Source organism: Glycine soja, chromosome 10 (genome assembly GCF_004193775.1).
Source record: "Glycine soja cultivar W05 chromosome 10, ASM419377v2, whole genome shotgun sequence".
Taxonomy (NCBI): Eukaryota; Viridiplantae; Streptophyta; class Magnoliopsida; order Fabales; family Fabaceae; genus Glycine; species Glycine soja.
This window is the reverse complement of record NC_041011.1, coordinates 52,454,338-52,478,183: the sequence shown is the minus strand read 5'-3', so window position 1 is coordinate 52,478,183 and position 23,846 is coordinate 52,454,338. Positions and strand designations below refer to the sequence as shown.

Sequence of the window (23,846 nt, the reverse complement as noted above, 5' to 3'; positions counted from 1 at the left end):
AAGAGAGGTTTAGATAATGCATTCAAAAAGATTATGGTATGCTCCTTCACATATAATATTATCATCATGCCTCCTTGTTCAACTATAACTTTATTTGATATGGCCAGGAACAAGAAGATAAACAAAAAGTGGTTCGGTCATAAATAAACACACGGGACACCAACGATAATAACATGACATTGAAGTAACGTTCACAATTAATTATATTTTATTTATGCACTAAAAGAGAAATCTTCTTTGCCATTATGTAACGTAAAGGAATCTCACACACAGCACAGATGCAGTAAAACGATCAAATAATCTTTATATTATTTTCCTGTCTGTTGTGTACATTTAATTATTCTTACATTACTTTACCTGGCTAATGATTCTTACACTATGGTTGTTTCTTACAGCATCAGATTCCTCAATTTTTTTCCCTTAACATTAACTGCTCCAATAATAATCATGTTTGTTACATTCACGTTCTCTTTAATGCATCATCTCAGCGCTTCAAACGCCAACCATTCCTCAAACTCAAAGTCTTCACAGAGCCATGGGGTTGTTGTGCATACCAACATCATCTAGTGTTCTTCAAACATTGTTCCTCTTTTGCTCTGCATTCTTTGTTTCTCAAGCTCTTGGGGCCAGAATCCCACAACCACATAAGCCTCTTCCGTTCATTTGGCCTCTGCCTGCAAAATTCAGCTTCGGCAATGACTCTCTTTCTGTTGACCCTGCACTCTCTCTCTCTGGCAACGGTGCTGCTTCTGCCATTGTTCGAGATGCTTTTCATAGATACAAAGGGATCCTCTTCAAGCATGGTGACAGGTTCAGTTTTCTCAGAACACCGAGGCCTGTCTATGATGTTACCAGATTGAGCATCAATGTTCATTCCCACAGTGAGGAGGTGGGCTCTTTTCTTTTTAAATTTTGTTTTGTTTTTCCTTTCCTGGGTTTTCATCAAGTTTTGATTTTGAGGTTGGGAACTTGTGTTTCAGCTTCAACTTGGAGTGGATGAAAGCTACAATTTGTTCGTCTCAAGAGCCCAAGCGCTTTCTGGTGCTGGGCAAGTCACAATTGAGGTGTGGTTTGTTTTTATATGAATATTCAATGAGATTATGTTGTCTGTAGGGTAATGAATACTTAAACTCCGAAGGTTATGCTGCCCCTTTCCCTTCCTAAGTTAGAACTAGTTTCCTTTTATATATGTATTTCTTAGTTTAATGCCGTAATTATTTGTGCCATGAACTAGTCAACCAATCCGTCAACACCATTCTAAAAGGCCACATACTAGCAATTGGAATTTTGTGAAACACTTGTTGATTGAAGAGTTTTGTTTTTAGGGTCACAAACTGATTGATAATGACTCTTTACGGTGTTGTGCTTCCCTTCTTACGGTTAATGGACAGAAATAAATAAATTGCTATATGCGGTTTATCTATTTATTTCTTTAATAATTGTCATTTTTAATTGACCATTAATCATCCAAGTTTTTGTGATTTTATTTATTGTAGGCAAATACTGTTTTTGGTGCATTGCGTGGATTAGAGGTATGTATGGAATTTGCATCTCAATCAGCTCAAAATTTTCTTCTTTGTTCTCTTCGCTGTTTAGCATGAAATGGAGGGATAAAAGGTGCTGTACATACTAAGATATTTCTGCTTAAATTATTATTTTTACTCTTTTAGATAACTTTCAAATTTTGTGTGCAATCTTCATTTTTCATAATTTAGTTTTTTTTCTCTCCAAATGATTGGCAAAATCTGTAATATGTTCTGTTCATGTCTATTGGGCAAGATGTCAGCAGTTGGAAACAATGCAGTTCTTGTCACTCTTAATCGGTGAAATTATGAACTAACATTAACGTACATAACTATTGGTATATAGACAGTAATTTGCTTAAACTTAATTTTATTATATATTTTTTCACCCTTGAAAATGAAAACTGAACTATCATTGTTATTGTGTTTCTCAATATGCATTGTGGACATAGGAATCACTACCTTCTGAAAGATTGGCAAACTTGTTATGTTGTGCATGACCTATTTCCTTCATTTCTTTTCCTCTTTTGTGATGCACCAGACATTCAGCCAGTTGTGTTCTTTTGATTATACAACTAAAACAGTACAAATATACAAGGCACCTTGGTCCATCCTTGATAAACCTAGATTTCCATACCGTGGGCTTATGTTGGGTGAGTCTAAATTTTATAAATGAGACAAATTTACATTCTGCAAGTGTTCATGTGCTATGTTCTGAGGCTCTGTTGATACTTATGTTTTTTTTTTCTTTTTCTTTTTTTGCAGATACGTCAAGGCACTATTTACCAGTTGATGTAATTAAGCAGATAATTGAATCTATGTCCTACGCTAAACTTGTAAGATAAATGTCAATTAAGTTTATTTTCCTTACCACTTGGCTGTTTATGACAGTTGGAAACCAAAGAAGTGTATCCTAATTCCTAACTAGCATACCATGCTACTCTGTTTCATGTAATGCTTATGTAAAAAAATTATACACGGTAGAATGTTTTACATTGGCACATCATAGACGAGCAGTCATTTCCTCTTGAAGTACCTACTTATCCAAATTTGTGGAAAGGTTCATACACAAAGTGGGAACGTTACACAGTAGAGGATGCATACGAAATTGTCAAGTAAGTCTCACCTCATTCCATCTCCTACCAATATATTAGCTTTTTTTTTTTTTAAATCATAACAACTTTATTGGCTACTTCTTCATAATGGGCAAGGGGGATTTACCAACGGAAACAAGTTGAAAAGAGTAAAACATACTTGTCAAGTCTTTGATATGATCATCTACGCCTCAAACTATCTAGTTGCGAAGAAAATTGCAACTATTTATATATCTGTCACTAATTTTGTAATCTTTAAAAGTTTTGATCCGGAAAATTTAGACAAAAGTAATTGTATAAGAAACTTGGTTAAGGGGAGGAGAGTGGAAAATATATTGTTGTAATTCCAAAATAATATTATAGAATGGTGATGAATTGATCCATGCTTTTTATTAAATTGTTACTCTCCAATTACCATCGTTGAGTTGACTTTTTGAATCTAACCTGGACTAATACTGTGTTCTCTTTTCATGTTTTACTTTGCCTCGATATAAAGCTTTTCCAAAATGAGAGGTGAGGTATCTTAAAATCCTTTTGAAGTTTTTGTTTCATATTATTGGAAGCATTTTGCATTTCAGGCCATGATTTTATAATTTTCTGGGTTTTTCTGTTCCTTTTATGCCTTCCATCTTTCTCATTAACTGCGTGGTTTATCACAGGCATAAATGTGATGGCGGAAGTGGATGTCCCTGGTCATGCAGCATCATGGTAAAGTTTATATCATGGGCATATTTTTTCTTAAGATGATAGTCTGGTAGATTTATAAAGTTATTATAATGTCTTGAAAATGGTGCTACATGAAAACCACAAAGTAAAACATAAAAAATGTATTAAGGTTTCTCTTTTCTTCGATTCTGTTTAGGGGTATTGGATATCCTGATCTTTGGCCATCACCCTCCTGTAAGGAGCCACTAGATGTTTCGAAGAAGTTTACTTTTGATGTCCTTTCTGGTATTCTAACAGGTTAAGTTCCTATAAAACATGCATCAATATATATTTAACTTATTTCTTGTTCCGCTCCACCTTGTCCGTTGCTCTACCTTGCAAAATTATCAGTATTATGCAGTTTGTCAAAATCACCCATTGAACATCCCTAGTTATGCCCATATCTTTCTCTATTATTGTATGCAGTGATCTCAAAAATTAACTTTCATTCTCCTTTTCTAAATTTTACAGATATGAGAAAAATATTTCCATTTGAACTATTTCACTTGGGAGGTGATGAAGTGAATACAGGTCAGTATGCATGGCTCTCTTCTTGCTGCTTGATCTAAAAGCTTAAGTTATCATCCAATTGCCTGAGAAACATTTTTATTGTTAGCACAACTTCAGATTAATGATTATAGGGGAGCTTAAATATAGCACCTTAGGTGCTTATAGTGCTATTCTCTAATTAAAATTGATGTTTTATGTCGATAACTGGCACCGACCTTTAATATTGAGTTTTAGTGTGCATAGGCTACTGAGGCAAAATTTTAATTTTAATTGGAGAAAAACACTAAAAGCACACAAGATACTGCACTTAAGTTTTGTCCATTATATTGTTAAAATGTGTATCAATGCCCATGTGAGTGACTACTGACTTCACAACATTTATAATAATTATTATAATTAAAAGTAATTTTTAGTTTAGTGTAATTTTTAAGCTATTTTGTATCAATGCTAACTGATGAGGAATTGCAATTTATTTTGACAGATTGCTGGACTAATACTTCCACAGTGAATAAATGGTACCAATCTTAACCTGTTATACTAATTCATTACATTATATGATGATTTTTGTTGCCTAGGGCGGTAAAGGCATTGAGTTATCATGCTATGGAAACTCAAAATATGAAATTCGACTTAGCAAGTAGTTGTTTTTTATTTAACTATTCGAATCCAAGGGTGAGAGAAAAATAATTCGGAAGGGATTGCGATTGCTGTATTCAAGTCAACATTAGTTGTGATCTTCAAAAAAAAAAGTCAACATCAGTTGTCATACTTCAGAATCAACTGAAATTTTGGGATTATTTGCTTGTGAAGCATGTAGAGGAATTTATCCTCCCTTTTTTTTTCAGCCACTAAATTTTTAGTTTTGAGCATTAAGATGGTGGTCAAATTTCCAGAAATTAACCATCGTGATCCATGAATTCGATTGATTGTCAATCTATCAAGCAATGTTCAGATGTGATTATATCTCTGATGCAGGCTTCGGAATCACAACATGACTGCTAAAGATGCCTATCAATATTTTGTACTGAAGGCTCAAAACATAGCTCTTACAAAAAATTGGAGTCCAGTAAACTGGTATGATCAATGTATATATAGCATCATCATTGTAACAAAAAAAAAAAAAATAGCATCATAACATAAAAAACTCATTTATACCATCCTTTGATGATATCTCCTATAGTATTTCAAATGCCAGTAATATCTTGCATGCTCACAAACATGACAATATCTATATTATTCCGACTGTGAAAAACTACAGTAATTATGAAACATTACTTCTATTTACTATACCGTGTTCTTAAAATGCTGACATCTTTTTTAGATTTGACTTTTTTATGTAACTTCTCAGGGAAGAAACCTTCAATACTTTTCCAACTAAGCTCCATCCACGGACTGTAGTGCATAACTGGTGAATTTCTGTCTAAGTAGTTTTATTTTTTGTATGAAACTCAAAGATCTCAGTTTCAGAATAAAGTACTCCAAGTAAATACTGTAGGTTGGGCCCTGGGGTTTGTCCAAAGGCTGTTGCAAAAGGTTTCAGGTGTATTTTCAGTAACCAAGGTGTATGGTATCTTGACCATCTAGATGTACCTTGGGATGATGTCTATACTGCCGAGCCACTAGAAGGAATACGTAAAGCTTCGGAACAAAAACTTGTACTTGGAGGAGAAGTCTGTATGTGGGGTGAGACAGCTGATACATCAGATGTTCAGCAAACAATATGGCCTCGAGCAGCAGCAGCAGCAGGTTAGCTACATTACTAATGCGAAGTTGTTCACCATTCTTGTATTATTTTCTTAGTTTTACTGTTTAAGCCTATTCCTTGCCTATTGAATATGCAATATCTGTTTTCCTAATTGCAATTGCTAGTTCTGAGGATGGACGAGGGAATTGACACAGCTATACTTTGTTTTGAAATATGTGAAGGCATATTTATAAACCATAACTAATTGCTTCTTCCTTAACTGGGAATGGCCAACCTACCTTGAGTACAATTGTTCATGTAAAGTTGAGTGTCATTTCACTCTTCTATTTAATTAAAAAAAAAAAAAAGAGAAAAGCCAAAACAAGTTTCCTTCTGTCTCTCAGACTCTCACTCAAATAGAAGGTAAAATATGCAAGCCATCTGAAGGGTTCATGTATTCGCTATTGCTTGCTTGATGCACCACTATCTGAAGCAAAAACAAGTTTCCTTCTGTCTCTCTTGCTTGATACATGAGTATGAAGGCTTAAAAATATGTCAATCTTTTGACTTATGAAAGGGTGCTTCCTTAACTTTATCATTTATCCATTGTTAAACATAATTTTGGGAAAACTGGAAAGGATGTTGGAATTGGGAAATGTAGGGTGCTGGATTTGATCATGCAAAATTAACAATTACTTGTTTTCCACAGAACGCTTGTGGAGTCGGAGAGATTCTACCTCAGGAAATGTTAACATAATTGCATTGCCGCGGTTGCATTACTTCAGATGTCTCTTGAATAGACGAGGGATTCCAGCTGCTCCTGTCAAGAATTTTATTGCAAGAACTGCTCCTGTTGGTCCAGGCTCATGCTTTGAACAATAAACTTATCATATGCTTCATCTGTGTATGTCTAGACTGTTGTGAATGTAACTCATGTTTATCTGGCTAGGGGTTAGTCAACGTTAGAGCTTTGTGGTGAATTCACAACAATCACATTGTAAGTTATTGTTGAATTCAATAAATAATACTTGTTCGCTTGTTTATGATCTGTTTCTAAATGCAACTTTAATGGACTTGTGAATGCTTGCGCTTGTTCTATAAGAAAGCTGTTAATATAACATAAACTTTTCTCATCTTTTTTAGCATTTTGTTTCAAAATTGACATTTGCCCAAGATCGTTTGTTTTCCTTTTTTTTAATGTTGTCTCATGAATGATTCTAGATTTTTCGGTCTATTAGTAGTATTCTAATAGATACAAGTGATATGACAACCATTTTACATGTCACTTATTTTCTTTAGTTACTGATTTGTTTTGCTTATGTGAATCTCACGTATCAATTTTCTAAAGTAGAAATTGAAAAACTGAAAAAAAAAGTAGAAAGTAAAAGATAAATTAAATTATCATTTCATCCATTAAAGATATCATACATATTTTTAAAATTAATTCCCTCACTTAAAGGCTAACGTTGTGACCCCACATTAGTAGCATATAAGACCCATAAATGAATATATATTCGATAAAGTACTTAGTTTTTTATTTTTTTGTTAGTTGAAAATTGATTTAATTGTTTGATAAATAAGTTTTTTAATTGTTTCTTGATAGTTTTTACCATTTATTTAATGTTACTTTAATTATTATTTTTTAAAATATTAGTTTTTATAGTTTTTTTATATCTTTTTTCACTTTTATCTTTGATATATTTATTCATTTTTCTTATTATTTTTTTTAAAGTAAATCATTTTTTTATTAATTTAATAAGTTAATTTTTCATATATCAGTTAACTCTGCAACTTCTAACAATTTTTCAATTAATTTTATTGAATATAATAAAATTTCTTAAAAATCAAATTTATACAAATGAAATAAAAATATTTAATATTCACAATAATTTTATTTTTTTTATATGAATATTCACAATTATTATTTTTACAAATATATATTTATAAAATAAGAAATACATGAAAATTATAATTATTCATTTCACATATACAAATCAATATTCTTGTATAAGAGAGTTATTAAACTAGTATAATATATAGCAGCATAGTATTATTCACATTTGAAACTGCGTCATCGAGCTCCAAATGTGATTAATTTAATCATTTCCGCAAGTTAGCAAAATATGTAATCCTTCACATAATTTTAAAAAAGCTCTTCCCTCTTCAAATAAAAAAACAGCACGTGTGAGTCCATGGACTCTGACTAGGGGCCTGAACACATGGTCCAGCTGTGAAGACATTTAGCCTTTTTAAAATTACCATAAGGCCCCCTCCTCCATTTTTCCAGCTCTTGATGCATGCCATCACAATTTCACAGCACACACTGGCTGTATTTCAATTTCAATTTTTTTTAAGAAAACAGAAAGCAAAGCTGAAGAAGAGTCCCAAACTTAAAAGGAACTTTTTTGACCGAGTCAACCCACGCGCCGCCACCTCACAAGTCCTCAACAGAAGAAAGAAAGCTCTGAATTCGCGTGCGATCTGTTTTCCATTTCTTCTTCGCGCCGAGTTAGTTTGTGTGATCGGAGATGATGGTTTCTCGGGGACTGTTCGGGTGGTCCCCGCCGCATATACAGCCTCTCACGCCGGTCTCCGAGGTGTCCGAGCCGCCGGAATCGCCTTCGCCGTACCTCGACCTCGGTGCCGAGACCTCCACGTCTCAGCCCATGGAGGTCGAGGAGGAGATGGAGGAGGCCGACGAGATTGAGCCTCCGCCCGCCGCCGTTCCTTTCTCCCGCCTCTTCGCCTGCGCCGACCGCCTCGACTGGTTTCTCATGCTTGTCGGCTCCCTCGCCGCCGCCTTGCACGGCACCGCTCTCGTAGTTTACTTGCACTACTTCGCCAAGGTTCTCCGGGTTCCTCAGCAGGGTTCGCCGGAAGAGCAGTTTCACAGGTTTAAGGAGGTTCGTTTTCGTTTCAAAACCCTAGTTTTTGTTGTGCACAGCTTCTAGATTTTAATTTGCTCTTAGTAATTTGATTTCGCTTACCTTAGGCAGTGAAATTAAGTCTTGTTGTGTACCGTGCTTTTAGTTTTTCTAGTTTTTAGTGACTTGGTTGCCGTGTAGCTTGAGGTGATTCAGCAATTAAACTTCCATTGAAAACTGACCTGACTACACTAAGCATAGCATAGTCCTTCCCCTATTTTCCTTTTTGTAAGGGTTTTTTTTTCCTGGTCTGTGTATCATATGGATCTTCTTAGTCGTTAGGGCCCTTCTGATACTTTGTTCGGGTTTTCAAACTAAACATTGGCAACTTCGTGTGTGTTTGGTTCCTTGCTGATTACCACATTCATGTCAATTTCTACATCAAAAACGTTAAAGCTACAGTGTATGTATTGCTTCAAAAGATCATGCGTCAAGGGGTTGGATGAGAAACCAAACTTGCCCGTGGGACTTAACCTGACACCTTATGATGCCTGTTCCTGTTATATTTTTGGCCTGTTATTTTGTTGTTATAAATTTACTGTTTATTGGGTTAGTCATTACTCATTGATGATTTTATTACTTGAACATTTGGAGAGTGAAGTGAAGTGTTAAGTGTTAAGAAAATGGGAAGAGTGGGAATCCAGAGAGAAGGACTAGGGGTGAGGATGTGAGACATGGAATGGAAGGCTGAAAACCCTATTCAAAGAACTTGCCCCTTTCATCAAACCTGGCTTTTATGAGTGGGTAGTTAGAGCCTGGTTTCTCCACCTGCTGTCTGATGAGTTTGAGCAGGAGCATGCTACGTGATGGTTGGGTGTGAGACCTTGAGCTACCATTTAAGGCAGGGCAATTTTTGTGCACAGGAAGGGATTTTAGGGTCAGTTCACTGGATATTTGTGTGCTGTCAACAGCAATTGCTGGTATACGGACGTTTAAAGGGTTTTGGGGGAAATTCAAACAAAGGATTAATTAAGGTATTGATGGATGAATTTTGTTGCTATATGCCAAGGAAAGTAAGTCTTGGGTAGAGTGCAAAACTTGAAAAAGTTGAACAATAGCTAAGAAGCAGAAGAAAATAAACCTAGGCATTTCACCTAGGGGTTATTCATAAAATTGATTATTCATTTCATTTCTCTTTTTGGGCGCATATAAGGAGAAAAACATTAGCAGTTATTCAATAGGATGCCTATGACTTATCCTCCAAGAATAAGGAATACAGTCCTTATATTATAAGGATTTAGACTTCCTATGATGGTGGGAAAACAAGCTAAGCCTGAATTCAACCTAAGAAAATTACCAAAATAGACCTTGCATAGAAAAATTCAAAATTTAACAATTACGACTAGGTATGATATTTGAAATGTTACGATCATCATTGCAATGTTAAGTAAATTAAGTAAATAATATTAAATTGAGGCAATCTGACCTTTAAACTTAGGCTTTCTTGATGCTAGTGTGTCTTGCATACCCTAGCACTCAACTTTTTACAAATACATTACTGTTGTGAGCAGGTGTGCAAATAATAATTATGTAGAAGAAAAGTAGTTACATCATTTAGCATGCTTCAACCCACAAGTAATGAATAATAGGTTTGTGTTTTAAACTTGCTTCAACCAGGGAACTGAACAGTATGGCTGTTCATTTTTCAACTGGTTAATTCAGTGGTTGAACCATATGATATCATAACTACGTATTTAATTATTTTGCAAGGCACTTAATTTTATGAACCAGAGGTGAAAAATGGACTTATATGCTTATTTACCCTTGTTTCTTCTGCAGCTTGCATTAACCATTGTTTATATTGCTGGGGGAGTTTTTGCTGCTGGTTGGATTGGTAAATTAATTACAAGTAACGTTCCTTATTAGATGCTGAATTTAAGTTTCCTGCAACACTAATTTTTCTTGTTTAATAGAGGTTTCATGTTGGATTCTTACTGGAGAACGGCAGACTGCTGTCATCAGATCAAATTATGTCCAAGTATTACTTAACCAAGATATGAGCTTTTTTGATACTTATGGAAATAACGGAGACATTGTGAGTCAGGTATTGAGTGATGTGCTGCTCATTCAGTCTGCTCTCAGTGAAAAGGTTTGTTGTGCTCTTTTGTGTATATTCACTCCTTTGTAAATTTGTTATTCTTTCCAGATAATATCTCAACACACATTTCATACAGTGTGTATTGACTTTTGATGATACAGGTTGGGAATTATATTCATAATATGGCAACATTCTTCAGTGGTCTTGTTATTGCTTTCATCAATTGTTGGCAAATTGCATTGATAACATTAGCTACAGGTCCATTTATCGTTGCTGCAGGAGGAATATCAAATATATTCCTCCATAGGCTTGCCGAGAATATTCAAGATGCATATGCTGAAGCAGCCAGCATTGCTGAACAGGTTATTAATTGTTAAATTTTATTCATCCTTGCATTGAACCGATGAGTGCTTTATACATAGATTCAATTCTATTGTAGATTTCAATTGATTTTAATTTTACTAAACACCAAAAGAAAGAAAGGATTTAAATCAGTTTGGAAGTCTTTCATATCATGATATCATGTATGTGATTCTCTATCTTTCCTTGTAATATTATTCATCCAGTAAGTGTAGTAAAATTTGGGGCATGCAGAGGAAAGTTCTGGAGAATGTCTTTGATAGAATCAAATTTTTTGTTTTTCTTTACCATGTTATGGAATAAGACTTGCTTGAGATGTCTGTTAGTTAGATGGTATCTATTTTTTTTATAGAAAGAGAATTTTGTTAAAGAAGAGAAAAAAAATATTACTAGGGTGAGGATAAGATGTTTTTTAAAAAGAAATTTCTATTGCAGCAAGGTTACACTTACCTTTCTGAATATTAGCAACTTCCTTCTAGCAGACATGAGCATAATGCGAAAGAGAGGTCATGAACATACTTTAACCCATTTGAAGGCACACAGACACCCTTAAAAAGCCAGCATTATGCTGCAACTCAATAGTGGAAGGCTGGAAGCTCTATTTTGCTGATTGCATGTTGAGGGTAGATCATCATGATCTTTTTTCCTTTAAATAGGAATTGAAAACTAAGTCACAATTTATGAAATGGTATCTGTGAAATATAATGCTTCTAGATTCTACTAATACTTTCTGTTTGTAATCATGGATAAGTTATCACAGATTCTAAGATTATGCACATATAAGAGATATTTATAGCTTTGGTCCATGCTTCTATTTGTGTTCCTGGTTCATTGGATCCATATTTAGTTGATTTGACTATACATGGAACAGTTTTGAGGTTTACTTATGGTTGGAAGGGAATGAATACAATTGCCTTGATTTCTTTATTAATGGTTTGAATTTCGTGAAGTGGAAAGAATGGTAAAGTTCTCATTATTTGATGAATCATTTTTTGTGCCATCGGTTCTGAATGTGTATAATTTCTTGTGATGCAGGCAGTTTCATATGTAAGGACCTTGTATGCATTTACAAATGAAACATTGGCTAAATATTCATATGCAACATCACTGCAAGCTACTCTTAGATATGGTATATTAATAAGTCTTGTTCAAGGACTTGGCCTTGGTTTTACATATGGGCTTGCAATTTGTTCTTGTGCATTACAACTCTGGGTTGGAAGGCTCTTGATTATACATGGAAAAGCTCATGGTGGTGAAATTATAACAGCTCTATTTGCTGTGATTCTAAGTGGCTTGTGAGCATCATTCCCAACTTCTATTTTTCTTCTTCTTTATTTGTGTTACATTTTGCTTACAATTTTTTATAATTTGATTAAGGGGATTGAATCAAGCAGCAACAAATTTCTACTCATTTGATCAAGGGCGAATAGCTGCCTATAGACTGTTTGAGATGATAAGCCGGTCATCCTCATCTTTTAATCATGATGGCAGTGCTCCAGCTTCTGTGCAAGGAAATATAGAGTTTCGGAATGTTTACTTCAGTTATCTTTCTCGCCCCGAAATCCCTATCTTGAGTGGGTTTTATCTCACTGTCCCTGCTAAAAAAACTGTGGCACTTGTTGGCAGAAATGGCTCTGGAAAAAGTAGTATTATTCCCCTCATGGAGCGGTTCTATGATCCAACATTAGGTAATTGATTTCCCCTCGATGGTGCATATTTATTCTATATTTCATCTAAAGCACTTTATAGGTCATTTCAGATTTAGATTAATATACCAATCTGTGGTTCAGGGGAAGTTCTTTTAGATGGTGAAAATATAAAGAATATGAAACTGGAATGGTTAAGAAGCCAAATAGGACTGGTCACCCAGGAACCTGCTTTACTCAGTTTGAGTATAAGAGACAACATTGCTTATGGGAGAGATACCACCATGGATCAAATTGAAGAGGCTGCTAAAATAGCTCATGCACATACCTTTATCAGCTCATTAGATAAAGGTTATGACACACAGGTGAAGCTTGATTGACATGATCATATGAAGCCTATTGTTCTTTTTTTGGTTTGTATGTTCAATTATATCCTTTTTGGTGGGAGTCTCTTTTCACCTCGTAAACTGGGGCTTCCGTCTTTCAGGTTGGCAGGGCTGGTCTAGCTTTGACAGAAGAGCAGAAAATAAAACTTTCTATTGCAAGAGCCGTGCTTTTAAATCCATCCATTCTTCTGCTTGATGAGGTTACTGGTGGACTTGATTTTGAGGCTGAGAGGTCTGTTCAGGAGGCTCTGGATCTCCTCATGTTGGGACGATCAACAATCATAATTGCTCGAAGGCTTAGTCTTATAAAGAAGGCTGATTATATAGCTGTTATGGAAGATGGTCAACTTGTTGAGATGGGTACTCATGATGAGTTACTCACCCTGGATGGCTTATATGCAGAGCTTCTTCGATGTGAAGAGGCCACAAAACTTCCCAAGAGGTCTGATACTGCCTCAAATCATGCTTCTACTTTTTCTATGCAACTTTGTTTGTTTATGGAGAATATAACATGGCTCTTTTAAAAAAAAAAAAACAGATATTGTGATGGTTGAAGTGGCAATAGTCTGTTAAGAAAATGATTTTATATAGTAATAAACTAATAATCGTTACGCTATGGTTGAAGTGGCAATGTTTAATGCTTTTATATTTGCAAGATTTCACCATTTGCATGTAGAAAATCACTTTGTTCATCATCCAGGATGCCTGTTCGAAACTACAAGGAGACTGCAACTTTCCAAATTGAGAAAGATTCTTCAGAAAGTAATAGCTTCAAAGAACCTTCATCTCCTAAAATGATAAAGTCACCCTCTCTTCAGAGAGTTTCTGCCATATTTCGGCCTTCAGATGGCTTCTTTAACTCACAAGAATCACCAAAAGTCCGGAGCCCACCATCTGAGAAGTTAATAGAAAATGGCCAGTCTTTAGATTCATCAGATAAGGAGCCATCAATAAAAAGGCAGGATAGTTTTGAAATGAGACTACCAGAGTTACCCAAGATTGATGTTCAATGTGTGCATCGACAAACATCAAATGGTTCTGACCCAGAATCCCCCGTTTCACCTCTTTTAATGTCTGATCCTAAAAATGAACGCTCCCATTCACAGACTTTTAGCAGACCTGATAGTCATTCTGATGATCTTTCAGTGAAAATGAGTGAAACAAAGGATGCAAGGCATCGAAAACAACCCTCAGTTTGGAGGCTAGCAGAGCTTAGTTTTGCAGAGTGGCTTTATGCTGTGTTAGGAAGCATAGGTGCTGCTATCTTTGGTTCTTTCAATCCCCTTCTTGCTTATGTTATTGGCCTGGTGGTGACAGATTACTATAGAATTGATGAAGCTCAGCACTTACAAGGGGAGATAAACAAATGGTGTTTGATCATTGCCTGCATGGGTATTGTGACAGTTGTTGCCAACTTTTTACAGCATTTCTATTTTGGTATTATGGGGGAGAAAATGACAGAAAGAGTTAGGAGAATGATGTTCTCAGGTGCGTAGATTTAAACATTATTTTTAAAAAAAATTGGACTTCTGAACTCTACTTAACCTGTTTTCATAACATCACAGCCATGCTTCGCAATGAAACTGGATGGTTTGATGAAGAGGAAAATAGTGCTGACAATTTATCCATGCGCTTGGCCAATGATGCTACATTTGTGCGAGCGGCATTCAGTAACCGACTTTCCATATTTATTCAGGACAGTGCTGCTGTTATTGTTGCTTTTCTCATTGGTGTTTTGCTGCACTGGCGATTAGCACTTGTGGCCTTAGCAACACTTCCAGTCCTTTGTGTTTCTGCTCTTGCCCAGGTTTGCACCCGCTCTCCTGATTTTGCAATGTAATTTTGCAGGTGGATGGGTTGTGCTTGTATTTCTTTTTCATGTCAACACAGTCTGTAAAAAATTATGCCTGTTCAAAATTCAATGTTTTTGAAACATATATTTCCAATTTCCCACGTCTTTTCTTATCAACAACAGCCAAGCCTTTTCCCATCAGGTGGGGATCTTTTCAAGTCATGAATGAAAATGAAATGTGGATGTTTTTCCTTACTTGCACTATTTTCTAAACATATGGCCTATCATCTTTATTTTTTTTATTGCATTCATTAGAAGCCAATTAAGGTAAATTGCTAGTTAGTATGACCTATTAGTACAATGTGTCTCCTTTGCCTCATGAATGATACCAAATCCATAAGTCTTGAAGTGTGTTAGGGTCTGGGTTTGTGTGAGGCTTGCTAATGTTTAAAAAGGAAAGGCTGAAAAGGAAAAAAAAAAGGCACTGTTTCACTCATGTGTATCAGTGTATCTTTTTATCACTCTATTTCATATAATTCATTTGCGTGATTGCATCTATTTAACTGTGAAGTTAAAAGAGTCATGATATTTGGACACCCAAATAATACAAACACCCTATTGACACCTCTTATTTCTCTCCATCTCTCTTTTCACGTTACATCACATCATCAATCATATCCATTCACTTGTCTGCTCTGTTCCTATCTCTCTCTAGGTGTCAGCACCTCTTGGGTGTCCAGTTATCTTTTTCCAAATTAAAAAAATAATGCATGCGTCTTGAATGATGAAAACTAAATGCACATTCAGGTGTGGTTGTTTTAACAAATTTGATATTTGAAATTACCTGTGGCATTGTGATAAATAACAATTATAATTTGTAATATATCTTTTCATGTTTAAGTTATCAATAGTCTGTAATAAGTGTAATTTGGCAGTGTCTTTGCTAATTTTATTCTTCAACAGATTTAATATTTCTCCTTTGGAAATCAAAGTTTTGTTGCATTTTATTTCCTTGCAGGATCAAGGATACTGTGATTGAATTTACCTCTTTATGGGGGGTTTCATTTTCATTGATGGAAATTCTTATTTATGTCAATTTATGTTTAATTTCAATTACTAAAACTAATGGACCTGCTTTTGCTAACTATGTGAATGACTAATAATGCTGGTTAGGCATAATGATTTTTTTTTTATTAATTTGCTTTGATGGTTTGCATAATGCATCTGTCTTGATCTTGCAGAAATTGTGGCTTGCTGGATTTTCAAAGGGCATACAGGAAATGCATAGAAAGGCTTCTTTGGTTCTTGAAGATGCAGTTAGGAATATTTACACTGTTGTTGCATTTTGTGCTGGTAATAAGGTGATGGAACTCTACCAGTTGCAGTTAAATAAAATATTTAAGCAAAGCTTTTTTCATGGAGTGGCCATTGGTTTTGCATTTGGCTTTTCGCAGTTTCTGCTCTTTGCTTGTAATGCCCTTCTACTTTGGTACACTGCAATATGTGTAAATAAGAGTTATGTGGATCTACCTACTGCTCTCAAGGAGTACATTGTTTTCTCATTTGCTACATTTGCCCTTGTGGAGCCTTTTGGGTTGGCTCCTTACATACTTAAGCGACGTAAATCTCTCATGTCAGTGTTTGAAATTATAGATCGTGTGCCTAAGATTGATCCCGATGATAGCTCAGCACTGAAGCCACCCAATGTATATGGAAGCATTGAGTTGAAAAATATTGATTTTTGTTATCCTTCTCGACCAGAAGTGTTGGTGTTAAGCAATTTTAGTCTCAAAGTCAATGGAGGACAAACAATTGCTGTAGTGGGAGTTTCGGGATCAGGGAAGAGCACAATAATATCTTTGATTGAGAGATTCTATGATCCAGTTGCTGGCCAAGTTTTGCTAGATGGGAGGGATTTGAAACAATATAATTTAAGATGGTTGAGGAGCCACCTTGGTTTGGTTCAGCAGGAACCAATTATCTTCTCAACAACCATAAGGGAAAACATCATATATGCCAGGCATAATGCCAGTGAAGCTGAAATGAAGGAGGCTGCAAGAATAGCAAATGCTCATCATTTCATTAGTAGCTTGCCTCATGGCTATGACACTCATGTTGGAATGAGAGGTGTTGACTTAACTCCAGGACAAAAACAGAGAATTGCAATTGCAAGGGTAGTGCTTAAAAATGCTCCTATTTTGTTGTTGGATGAAGCTAGTTCATCAATTGAATCTGAGTCAAGCCGAGTGGTGCAAGAGGCTCTAGACACCCTAATAATGGGAAACAAAACCACGATTTTAATAGCACACAGGGCTGCGATGATGAGGCATGTGGATAACATAGTAGTTCTAAACGGAGGAAGGATAGTGGAGGAGGGGACCCAGGATTCATTAGTGGCAAAAAATGGTCTGTATGTCCGATTGATGCAACCTCATTTTGGTAAGGCTTTGCGCCAGCATCGGCTTGTATAGAATGGGAGTATATAATGTGAGCAGGCGCAACTAATGTTGGTTCATGAGAATCGTTTCATATACTGAATGAGTTGAATGACTGGTGATTGCTGCTCCTGATGGAATTTTCCATTGTCAGGTGGAGGCTTGCATGTAGCAAGAATGGGAGTATTGGATCAGCACTCGACATTGGTAGGCATAAGAAGAGGGTACTCTGGCAGGGGTAGTGTAGGAATTAAAGATAGGAATTTGGAATTTGGAATTTGGAATTTGGTTGGTTTGAGACTCGAGTATTGAAGCTGTGGATGCATATTCTTTTGGAGGCAAGCAGTTTAGACTGACGGTGTTGTTTCCACGGTATATTTTGATAGAGGAAGGCGGCGGAATCAACACTATTTCAGCTGAGTTACTCTTCTATAAGACTTTCTTTTCACTCTTCCTGTCTCTCAAGCGTGGATGACGACTTGTTCACTACTGTATTTATTTTCTCTTCATTTGTGAAAATTGTAGAAAATACAGTCTCAAGTGTTATAAAATCTCTGTATATACACAGCGATAGTCTAGAAGCAATTCCTTTAGTTTTTGAATTACCCGAATTCACGAGTTTTTTGTCCTTGGATAATAGATGCAAATTTCCACGTGTATTTTGTCAAGTAGTTTGAGATATTCTTATAGTTTTTTAAATAAAAAACTAGTTTGCTATTTTTGTTGACTTTTCTACTTATATAAAGTTATAAACAGACGATTGTGGACTGTGGAGAATTACACTACATTATTCAACCTGCAAATGTGAGATTCACATCTTTTAATGACCTGCTTCACATCCAATATTCGGTTCCACATTTCGTAGGAAGTCTCATGATTCTTTGATCAATGTATTGATGTTCTTTTATATCATTTTAGATTTGTTTCGTTTTCTTCTAATAAATATATAATGTAATTGGTTTCCCTGACAATGATATGATGTTTTTATTTCATTTATCTTATGATCTTTCATTCCATATCTACTTGGGGAGATTTTTCATCCCCGTCCCACGAGGAAAGAGTTCCCAAACTTTAGACCACAGATGGAACAGTCCCCCACAGATTACCGGATAACAGAAAATTGTCATTCTGACGAGCGCCTAATCTTATCTTAAAAGAAAATATAGTATAAAACTGTAAAAGGGCAAATTTAAACCAAATGCATAAAAAAGTTTGGCTTCTTGGCTTCCATCAAAACCTGGAAAACTAGTCTAGTGGTCCAAGGATATGTGACACCCATCATTCTACAAATTGTCGGGCCTAGAATTCCATAAATCATAGCAGCGGAACAATGCAAAAATAGACGAGGAACAAATTTTGAGTTTGCACCGCAAAATAGTGAAATTTTAGACTAGCTATAATTGACGACCTTTGCATGTAACGTACGGAAAGAGAATTTCTATTGGTATGGTAGAAGATATCATATCATTCACTTGTAAAAACTTATTTTGCTCTGATATACAGATATTTCAAACTTGATCTGTATGCAAATTAAAACATGTCTTGCATTGTCATGTGACATTTCAGATGTCAAGAAGCCTAAAGGAGTCTGCTACCACTTTAAGCTGATCTCGAAATCTTTTCCATCGCCTTTCATTGGCTCCAACAATTAATGTGTAGTACCTTCCTGTAAAAAAAACACTCGTTGTTAGGTAGCATTGGACCATGTCCATGAGGGAACATTTTATGAAGGCCTGTGAGACATTGAGATAGGAGATAGTTGGTTAAATACCATTTCCTATAGCAATTGTTGCAAAGGAGGCACTAGAGTAATTTGGTGATGTAAGTATATATTCAAAGGTATAGTAATGTTTTCCATCTATGGTTTTCTGCATTCAGAATTCAAAAATAGTTGTAAGTATATATTCAGAATTAAAAAACATTGAGGAAGAATTAAAGTGAGAAGAAACCTCCTGCATGTCATTTATTGTTGGTCTTTGGTTTGGTGCAGCGTATCTATGTTTCACCAAATCGTATACAACCTGCTTAAGATACAAACTGGTTAAGTATAAATTAGACTTATAGAACATTAGGAATTTAGGACACAATTTTGCAGCATCACCTCTTCCATGGGACCCAATTCTCGGATGTCTTTCTTCTCAGTTGGTATAAATCTCACCCTTACATTCTGTAACTGTAGATATCTGTCTTTGAATGCAGAATCATGAGCCCTGAAGTCAAATTCCTAGGGGGAGATACATTCAAACTTGTAGGAAATTTTATGGCTGTAACTATACTTTCTGTGACATTAATATGATTGTTATTTCTTACCTTCCAATCAATGGGATATACGTAAGAATATCCATCTTCATAGTCCACAAAAGCTCGGTATCTGTCTGGTTTTTCTACACGACAAAGAGTAATAGAATTTCAAAATTTCAGAAGATTATGACTAGTCTCTCAGTTTTATATATGAACAAGGATCCATTTAGTGAAGTGAAACCTGATAACAAAAAAATATGATCATATCAGCTGGCATGAATACCTTGAGCAAAGACCAAATTTATTGGTTGTAAATTTGCAGTTAATGCTCCAACGCCCAACAGTAGCGGTCTTCTCTGGCAGAAGACTGAAAATCATAAAGGAGATGAGATAGGTTCTTTCAAAATCCAGTATTAGGTAGGATAAATTTGTTTATCATCCAATTCTCTCTCTCTTATTTTTTTTTACCAAAATCATAACTAGGAAATGATTGAATTTTCTAGATGTCACAGTGAATTCGAAGAGGAATTTCTTATCAAAATTCAGTAAAGAATTAAAGATCATTAACTATGACTAGCACAGACATTGAAATACTCATTCTAAAGTGAAATTGATTGGGATGTCCCTGAATCTTGGTTATAATTAATTTTGCTGTGTTTCAAATGAACACATTTTCAAGCAGTTTTGCACAAGTAAAATCAGTATAAGTTCTTACTTTCTCCTCTGGGGTTTGTCTCCAATGCACAAAAGACAGTGTTGGAAGAGGAAGTTGCAGTGTTGCGTGGCAAACAATTTGTATGTGGTAAGTTTAGCTGAAATAGTGCAAAGTAGAGTATTTGAGCATGAGCTGTGTGTGTATAAAGAACATTGTTCGAATGAAATTGAAAAAAATGTTCAACACACACACCTTATGGGATAAACAGGGTGAAATCCAGCTCAAAGAGCACGAAGAAACTGCCATACTTGACAATGGTTTAGAGCTTCACTATTGAGATAGTGTTTACTGGATGATGATAGAATTTAGGCCTTTGATGTGGCTAGGAGCATGTGGTCATATGACAATGAAACATGTTTTTTCTCTTTCTTTTTTCTTTCAATATTTGTCATTGGATAATGCCACAGTGAGAGTTGAGGTGGAGTGACGAGTGGGCTGGCCCAGAAGTGGTTCTGAACAAGGTTTTCAAAAGAATTCTGGCCCGAGTTCTTTAAAAAAACAAATTGGGCTGGATTAGTTTTTCAAAAACATAGATACCAGAAAATTAATAGAGTAATAGTAAATAATAATGGTAGAAAAATTACTGTATCAACTTTTGGATAACTTAATGGCAGCTTGGTGCTTGAAACTACGTTCCTACGTGGACATGTGCAATAGGGATGGCAGTCATACTAAATCAGTTATTATAGTGGGTTGAATTCAAATATTGACCATAGGTTTAAGTGGCGACTTGAAAGACCGATAACAAATATACATGGCGACATTGGTCCTTCATTTTAAATATGATTATTTTTTTAAGAGTTTGATTATTGAAAACAACTGCAATAAAATGAAAACAAAGAAGAAAATCTAACTTATTAGTTTGAATAAGTTCTACAGAATTCATTAATTGAACAATATTTTATTTGTTGCTTGTTATTTAAATTTTTTATCCGTGCAATTTATTTCATGATTCTTGTAAGGTGAAAATTACTCCTTAGTTATATAAAATAAGTTTGGACTTTAATTTAAACCTTACAAAACTGACTTGTAAGGTGAGAATTGCTCCCCACTTATATAATTTATCTCCGCATTATCTTGATTCGATGTGGGACTTTTAACACACCCCTCTATCTAGGTGTCACCACATAATTAAATCTTAGTCAAAGTATTATGAAGAAGGGTGGCCATCTTAATCCTTTGATTTGATCTACCATGCAGTTAGATCAGCATCAAATCACAGCCACAAATGTGTCAAAATTAGGAATCCATTGCCATGCATGAAGATCCCTTCTTTCCGTACTCCTAGATTGCATGCAAGCACATGTACACAGTATTACCGGGTAACAGTTGGACCGTTTCCTTAGCCGTTAATTTTGTTATTTTAAGAGAAAACAAAGCTCTCACAATTTTATGTTCACTCTTAACCAAACTAGAAAACCAAGAAAGAAGCACACAGTCTTATGTTTCTGTAGGTTCTGATTTCTTAGCTAATAATGGCAGTCTATAGAATTGCAATTGGGTCGCCTAGAGAGGCTAGCAATCCTGCTGCAATCAGAGCAGCATTTGCAGAGTTTTTCTCTATGCTCATTTTTGTCTTTGCAGGACAAGGCTCTGGCATGGCCTATAGTGAGTACCCTGTACATATTTCCATTCACTCATTTTTAAGAATTTAGAGACTTGTTTTTGTCCCAATACAAGTTAAAAATGCAGTTAGCACAATTAACAATAGAACTTCCCATTTTCAACATGAGCCTAACGTGTTTTGTCCTCTCTTTCCATATTGCTATTGTTATGAATAAGTAATACACGCACTAACAATGCAAATAACTTTTATATTGTTATATGTATAAATAATACATGATATATTTTTTTTTACTTCTATATTAATTACTTTAATACTAATAAATGCTAGTTTAAGTGGTAAGGAACAAACTCACAAGGATGTGTTTTTGATTTTCACTATCGATATCAGAATCTTATTAAAGAATAATCTCAAAGTAATATTTCTGTAAACGATTATTGAATCTCAGATTTGTCTTGATTAAGTTTCCGAGATTCAACTCATCTAAGACTTTTTCCAATAAAAAAAATCACCTTAAAAGTCGTCCTAACGATGATTTTCCTGTTAGACTCTATTGTTGTTGATATAGGATGCCCAGCACTGTGAGAATTATAGGATGCTATGGCCTGTTTGGTGACTAGTTGTTGAGTATTGTGGCAGGCAAACTTACCGGCAATGGACCGGCAACTCCTGGCGGTCTCGTAGTTGCATCATTGTCTCATACATTTGGGCTTTTTGTGGCGGTTGCTGTGGGGGCGAACATTTCTGGTGGTCATGTCAACCCTGCAGTCACATTTGGTGCTTTCATAGGAGGAAACATAACCCTCTTGAGAAGTATTTTGTATTGGATTGCACAGTTGTTGGGTTCAGTTGTTGCTTGCATTCTTCTCAAGGTTGCTACTGGTGGAATGGTAACCACCCATTCTTAAGCTTTAATTTAAACACTCATATCATATCATGGTTGAAAGCAATGATTTCCAAGTTTCATCCCAAGATCTCCAATTGTTAGTTTTTTTTATTAGCGGAGAATTGAAACTCTCTTCCTTCACCACTAGATCAACCTCATATTTTCTCTAATTTTAGTTGTGTTGTGCAGGAAACATCAGCTTTCTCTTTGTCTTCTGGTGTGTCAGTGTGGAATGCACTGGTTTTTGAGATTGTGATGACTTTTGGCTTGGTACACACAGTTTATGCTACTACAGTGGACCCAAAGAAGGGGAATGTGGGTGTTATTGGCCCAATAGCAATTGGATCCATAGTGGGTGCCAACATCTTGGTTGGTGGGGCTTTTGATGGAGCATCCATGAACCCAGCTGTGTGTTTTGGGCCAGCATTGATTAACTGGTCATGGACTCATCACTGGGTCTATTGGCTTGGCCCATTCATTGGTTCAGCTACTGCTGCCATTCTCTATGATAATATCTTCATTGGTGATGATGGTCATGAACCCCTTTCAAATAGTGATTTCTAGAATTCCCCCCCGTATTTATGGATGTAATCTGGTGCTCTCCATTTTGAGAAGTGAAAAACTGAATGAATGAAACATTTTATTTTTTTTAATTTTTTAGAATTCCCTTTATCAATATGGACATGTTTGTGCAATAGAACTTAAAAGGATTGACAATGGCAACAGCCATGAAAGGTAAAGCGAACTGTTACTAAAGCCTAATTCTTTTTGTAAGTTGTCCTTTGGACTTCATTAGAACCTTCACTCGATGGTTGATACCTGCTTGTCACTACATCAAACTCATCTTGAAAAACAAATAACACCTTCATTTGGGTGTATCTCTTTCCCAATTCTTGCCATCAAGAACTGGTGATTTGGTAGGAAAATTTCCACTAAATTTTACAAGAAAATTATTTTTTGTTAATATTTACTTAAGAAGAATCCTTCATATCATATATGATATTGAAAGCATATAATTTGATTGGTCCATGATATATCTACAAGCTTGCACCGAAAATTTAGTCATTTTAGGTTAATATTAAGAGTGCCTCGCCGGTTGAAAAGTCTACTTTTTAGGCGAATTAGTTATTAAAAATTATTATAAATATAACGATTTTGTCAAGCATACAAGCTAGTACTTAATTAAAAGCCACCTGAATTCACTGGAATTGGTCTCATTTGACCATGCATGTCATCATTAAAGTCATTTCAAATGGCATTTATAGTTTCCAACACTTATATGCAAGATGTATTTATAAATTTATACTAATGCTCTTTTAACGTCGTAGTACCAGTACTAGAGG

At 35.5% G+C, this 23,846-nt stretch overlaps 4 protein-coding genes across 4 annotated transcripts; 3 read left to right on the top strand and 1 right to left on the bottom strand.

Moving 5' to 3' along the window:
• The first annotated feature begins 381 nt into the window (after positions 1 to 381).
• On the top strand, positions 382 to 6,559 carry LOC114369320 (beta-hexosaminidase 1-like). Its single transcript, XM_028326531.1, has 15 exons — positions 382 to 889; positions 981 to 1,064; positions 1,497 to 1,532; positions 2,065 to 2,176; positions 2,289 to 2,359; positions 2,508 to 2,638; positions 3,114 to 3,130; positions 3,277 to 3,325; positions 3,480 to 3,580; positions 3,794 to 3,853; positions 4,314 to 4,347; positions 4,808 to 4,906; positions 5,181 to 5,240; positions 5,328 to 5,578; positions 6,226 to 6,559. The coding sequence occupies exons 1-15, from the start codon at positions 536 to 538 to the stop codon at positions 6,396 to 6,398; spliced, it is 1,632 nt and encodes a 543-aa protein (XP_028182332.1). The 5' UTR covers positions 382 to 535; the 3' UTR covers positions 6,399 to 6,559.
• Positions 6,560 to 7,800: 1,241 nt separating this feature from the next.
• LOC114369810 (ABC transporter B family member 20) lies at positions 7,801 to 17,822 on the top strand. Its single transcript, XM_028327067.1, has 11 exons — positions 7,801 to 8,419; positions 10,220 to 10,274; positions 10,354 to 10,529; positions 10,640 to 10,840; positions 11,874 to 12,133; positions 12,216 to 12,526; positions 12,629 to 12,849; positions 12,972 to 13,312; positions 13,571 to 14,358; positions 14,436 to 14,677; positions 15,904 to 17,822. Exons 1-11 carry the CDS (start codon positions 8,045 to 8,047, stop codon positions 17,131 to 17,133), a joined length of 4,200 nt encoding a protein of 1,399 aa, XP_028182868.1. The 5' UTR covers positions 7,801 to 8,044; the 3' UTR covers positions 17,134 to 17,822.
• Positions 17,823 to 18,489: 667 nt separating this feature from the next.
• On the bottom strand, positions 18,490 to 20,396 carry LOC114369811 (photosynthetic NDH subunit of lumenal location 1, chloroplastic-like). Its single transcript, XM_028327068.1, has 8 exons — positions 20,246 to 20,396; positions 20,054 to 20,150; positions 19,622 to 19,705; positions 19,408 to 19,481; positions 19,199 to 19,321; positions 19,047 to 19,118; positions 18,869 to 18,965; positions 18,490 to 18,763 (listed from the first exon to the last, which is right to left on the bottom strand). Exons 1-8 carry the CDS (start codon positions 20,297 to 20,299, stop codon positions 18,660 to 18,662), a joined length of 705 nt encoding a protein of 234 aa, XP_028182869.1. The 5' UTR covers positions 20,300 to 20,396; the 3' UTR covers positions 18,490 to 18,659.
• A 1,132-nt stretch (positions 20,397 to 21,528) lies between these two features.
• Positions 21,529 to 23,156, top strand: LOC114369537 (aquaporin TIP1-3-like). Its single transcript, XM_028326765.1, has 3 exons — positions 21,529 to 21,661; positions 22,257 to 22,507; positions 22,693 to 23,156. The coding sequence occupies exons 1-3, from the start codon at positions 21,529 to 21,531 to the stop codon at positions 23,065 to 23,067; spliced, it is 759 nt and encodes a 252-aa protein (XP_028182566.1). The 3' UTR covers positions 23,068 to 23,156.
• Positions 23,157 to 23,846: the final 690 nt, after the last annotated feature.

Coding starts and splice junctions, on each gene's coding strand:
- LOC114369320 (XM_028326531.1), top strand. CDS start 536: ATGGGGTTGTTGTGCATACCAACATCATCTAGTGTTCTTCAAACATTG. Junction 3,581..3,793: donor CCTTTCTGGTATTCTAACAG/GTTAAGTTCCTA, acceptor TAAATTTTACAG/ATATGAGAAAAATATTTCCA. Junction 3,854..4,313: donor AGGTGATGAAGTGAATACAG/GTCAGTATGCAT, acceptor TTATTTTGACAG/ATTGCTGGACTAATACTTCC.
- LOC114369810 (XM_028327067.1), top strand. CDS start 8,045: ATGATGGTTTCTCGGGGACTGTTCGGGTGGTCCCCGCCGCATATACAG. Junction 8,420..10,219: donor AGTTTCACAGGTTTAAGGAG/GTTCGTTTTCGT, acceptor TTTCTTCTGCAG/CTTGCATTAACCATTGTTTA. Junction 14,678..15,903: donor GTGTTTCTGCTCTTGCCCAG/GTTTGCACCCGC, acceptor TTGATCTTGCAG/AAATTGTGGCTTGCTGGATT.
- LOC114369811 (XM_028327068.1), bottom strand. CDS start 20,299: ATGGCAGTTTCTTCGTGCTCTTTGAGCTGGATTTCACCCTGTTTATCC. Junction 20,151..20,245: donor CACCCTGTTTATCCCATAAG/GTGTGTGTGTTG, acceptor GCACTATTTCAG/CTAAACTTACCACATACAAA. Junction 19,482..19,621: donor AAATTTGGTCTTTGCTCAAG/GTATTCATGCCA, acceptor TTTGTCGTGTAG/AAAAACCAGACAGATACCGA.
- LOC114369537 (XM_028326765.1), top strand. CDS start 21,529: ATGGCAGTCTATAGAATTGCAATTGGGTCGCCTAGAGAGGCTAGCAAT. Junction 21,662..22,256: donor AGGCTCTGGCATGGCCTATA/GTGAGTACCCTG, acceptor GTATTGTGGCAG/GCAAACTTACCGGCAATGGA. Junction 22,508..22,692: donor AGGTTGCTACTGGTGGAATG/GTAACCACCCAT, acceptor TGTGTTGTGCAG/GAAACATCAGCTTTCTCTTT.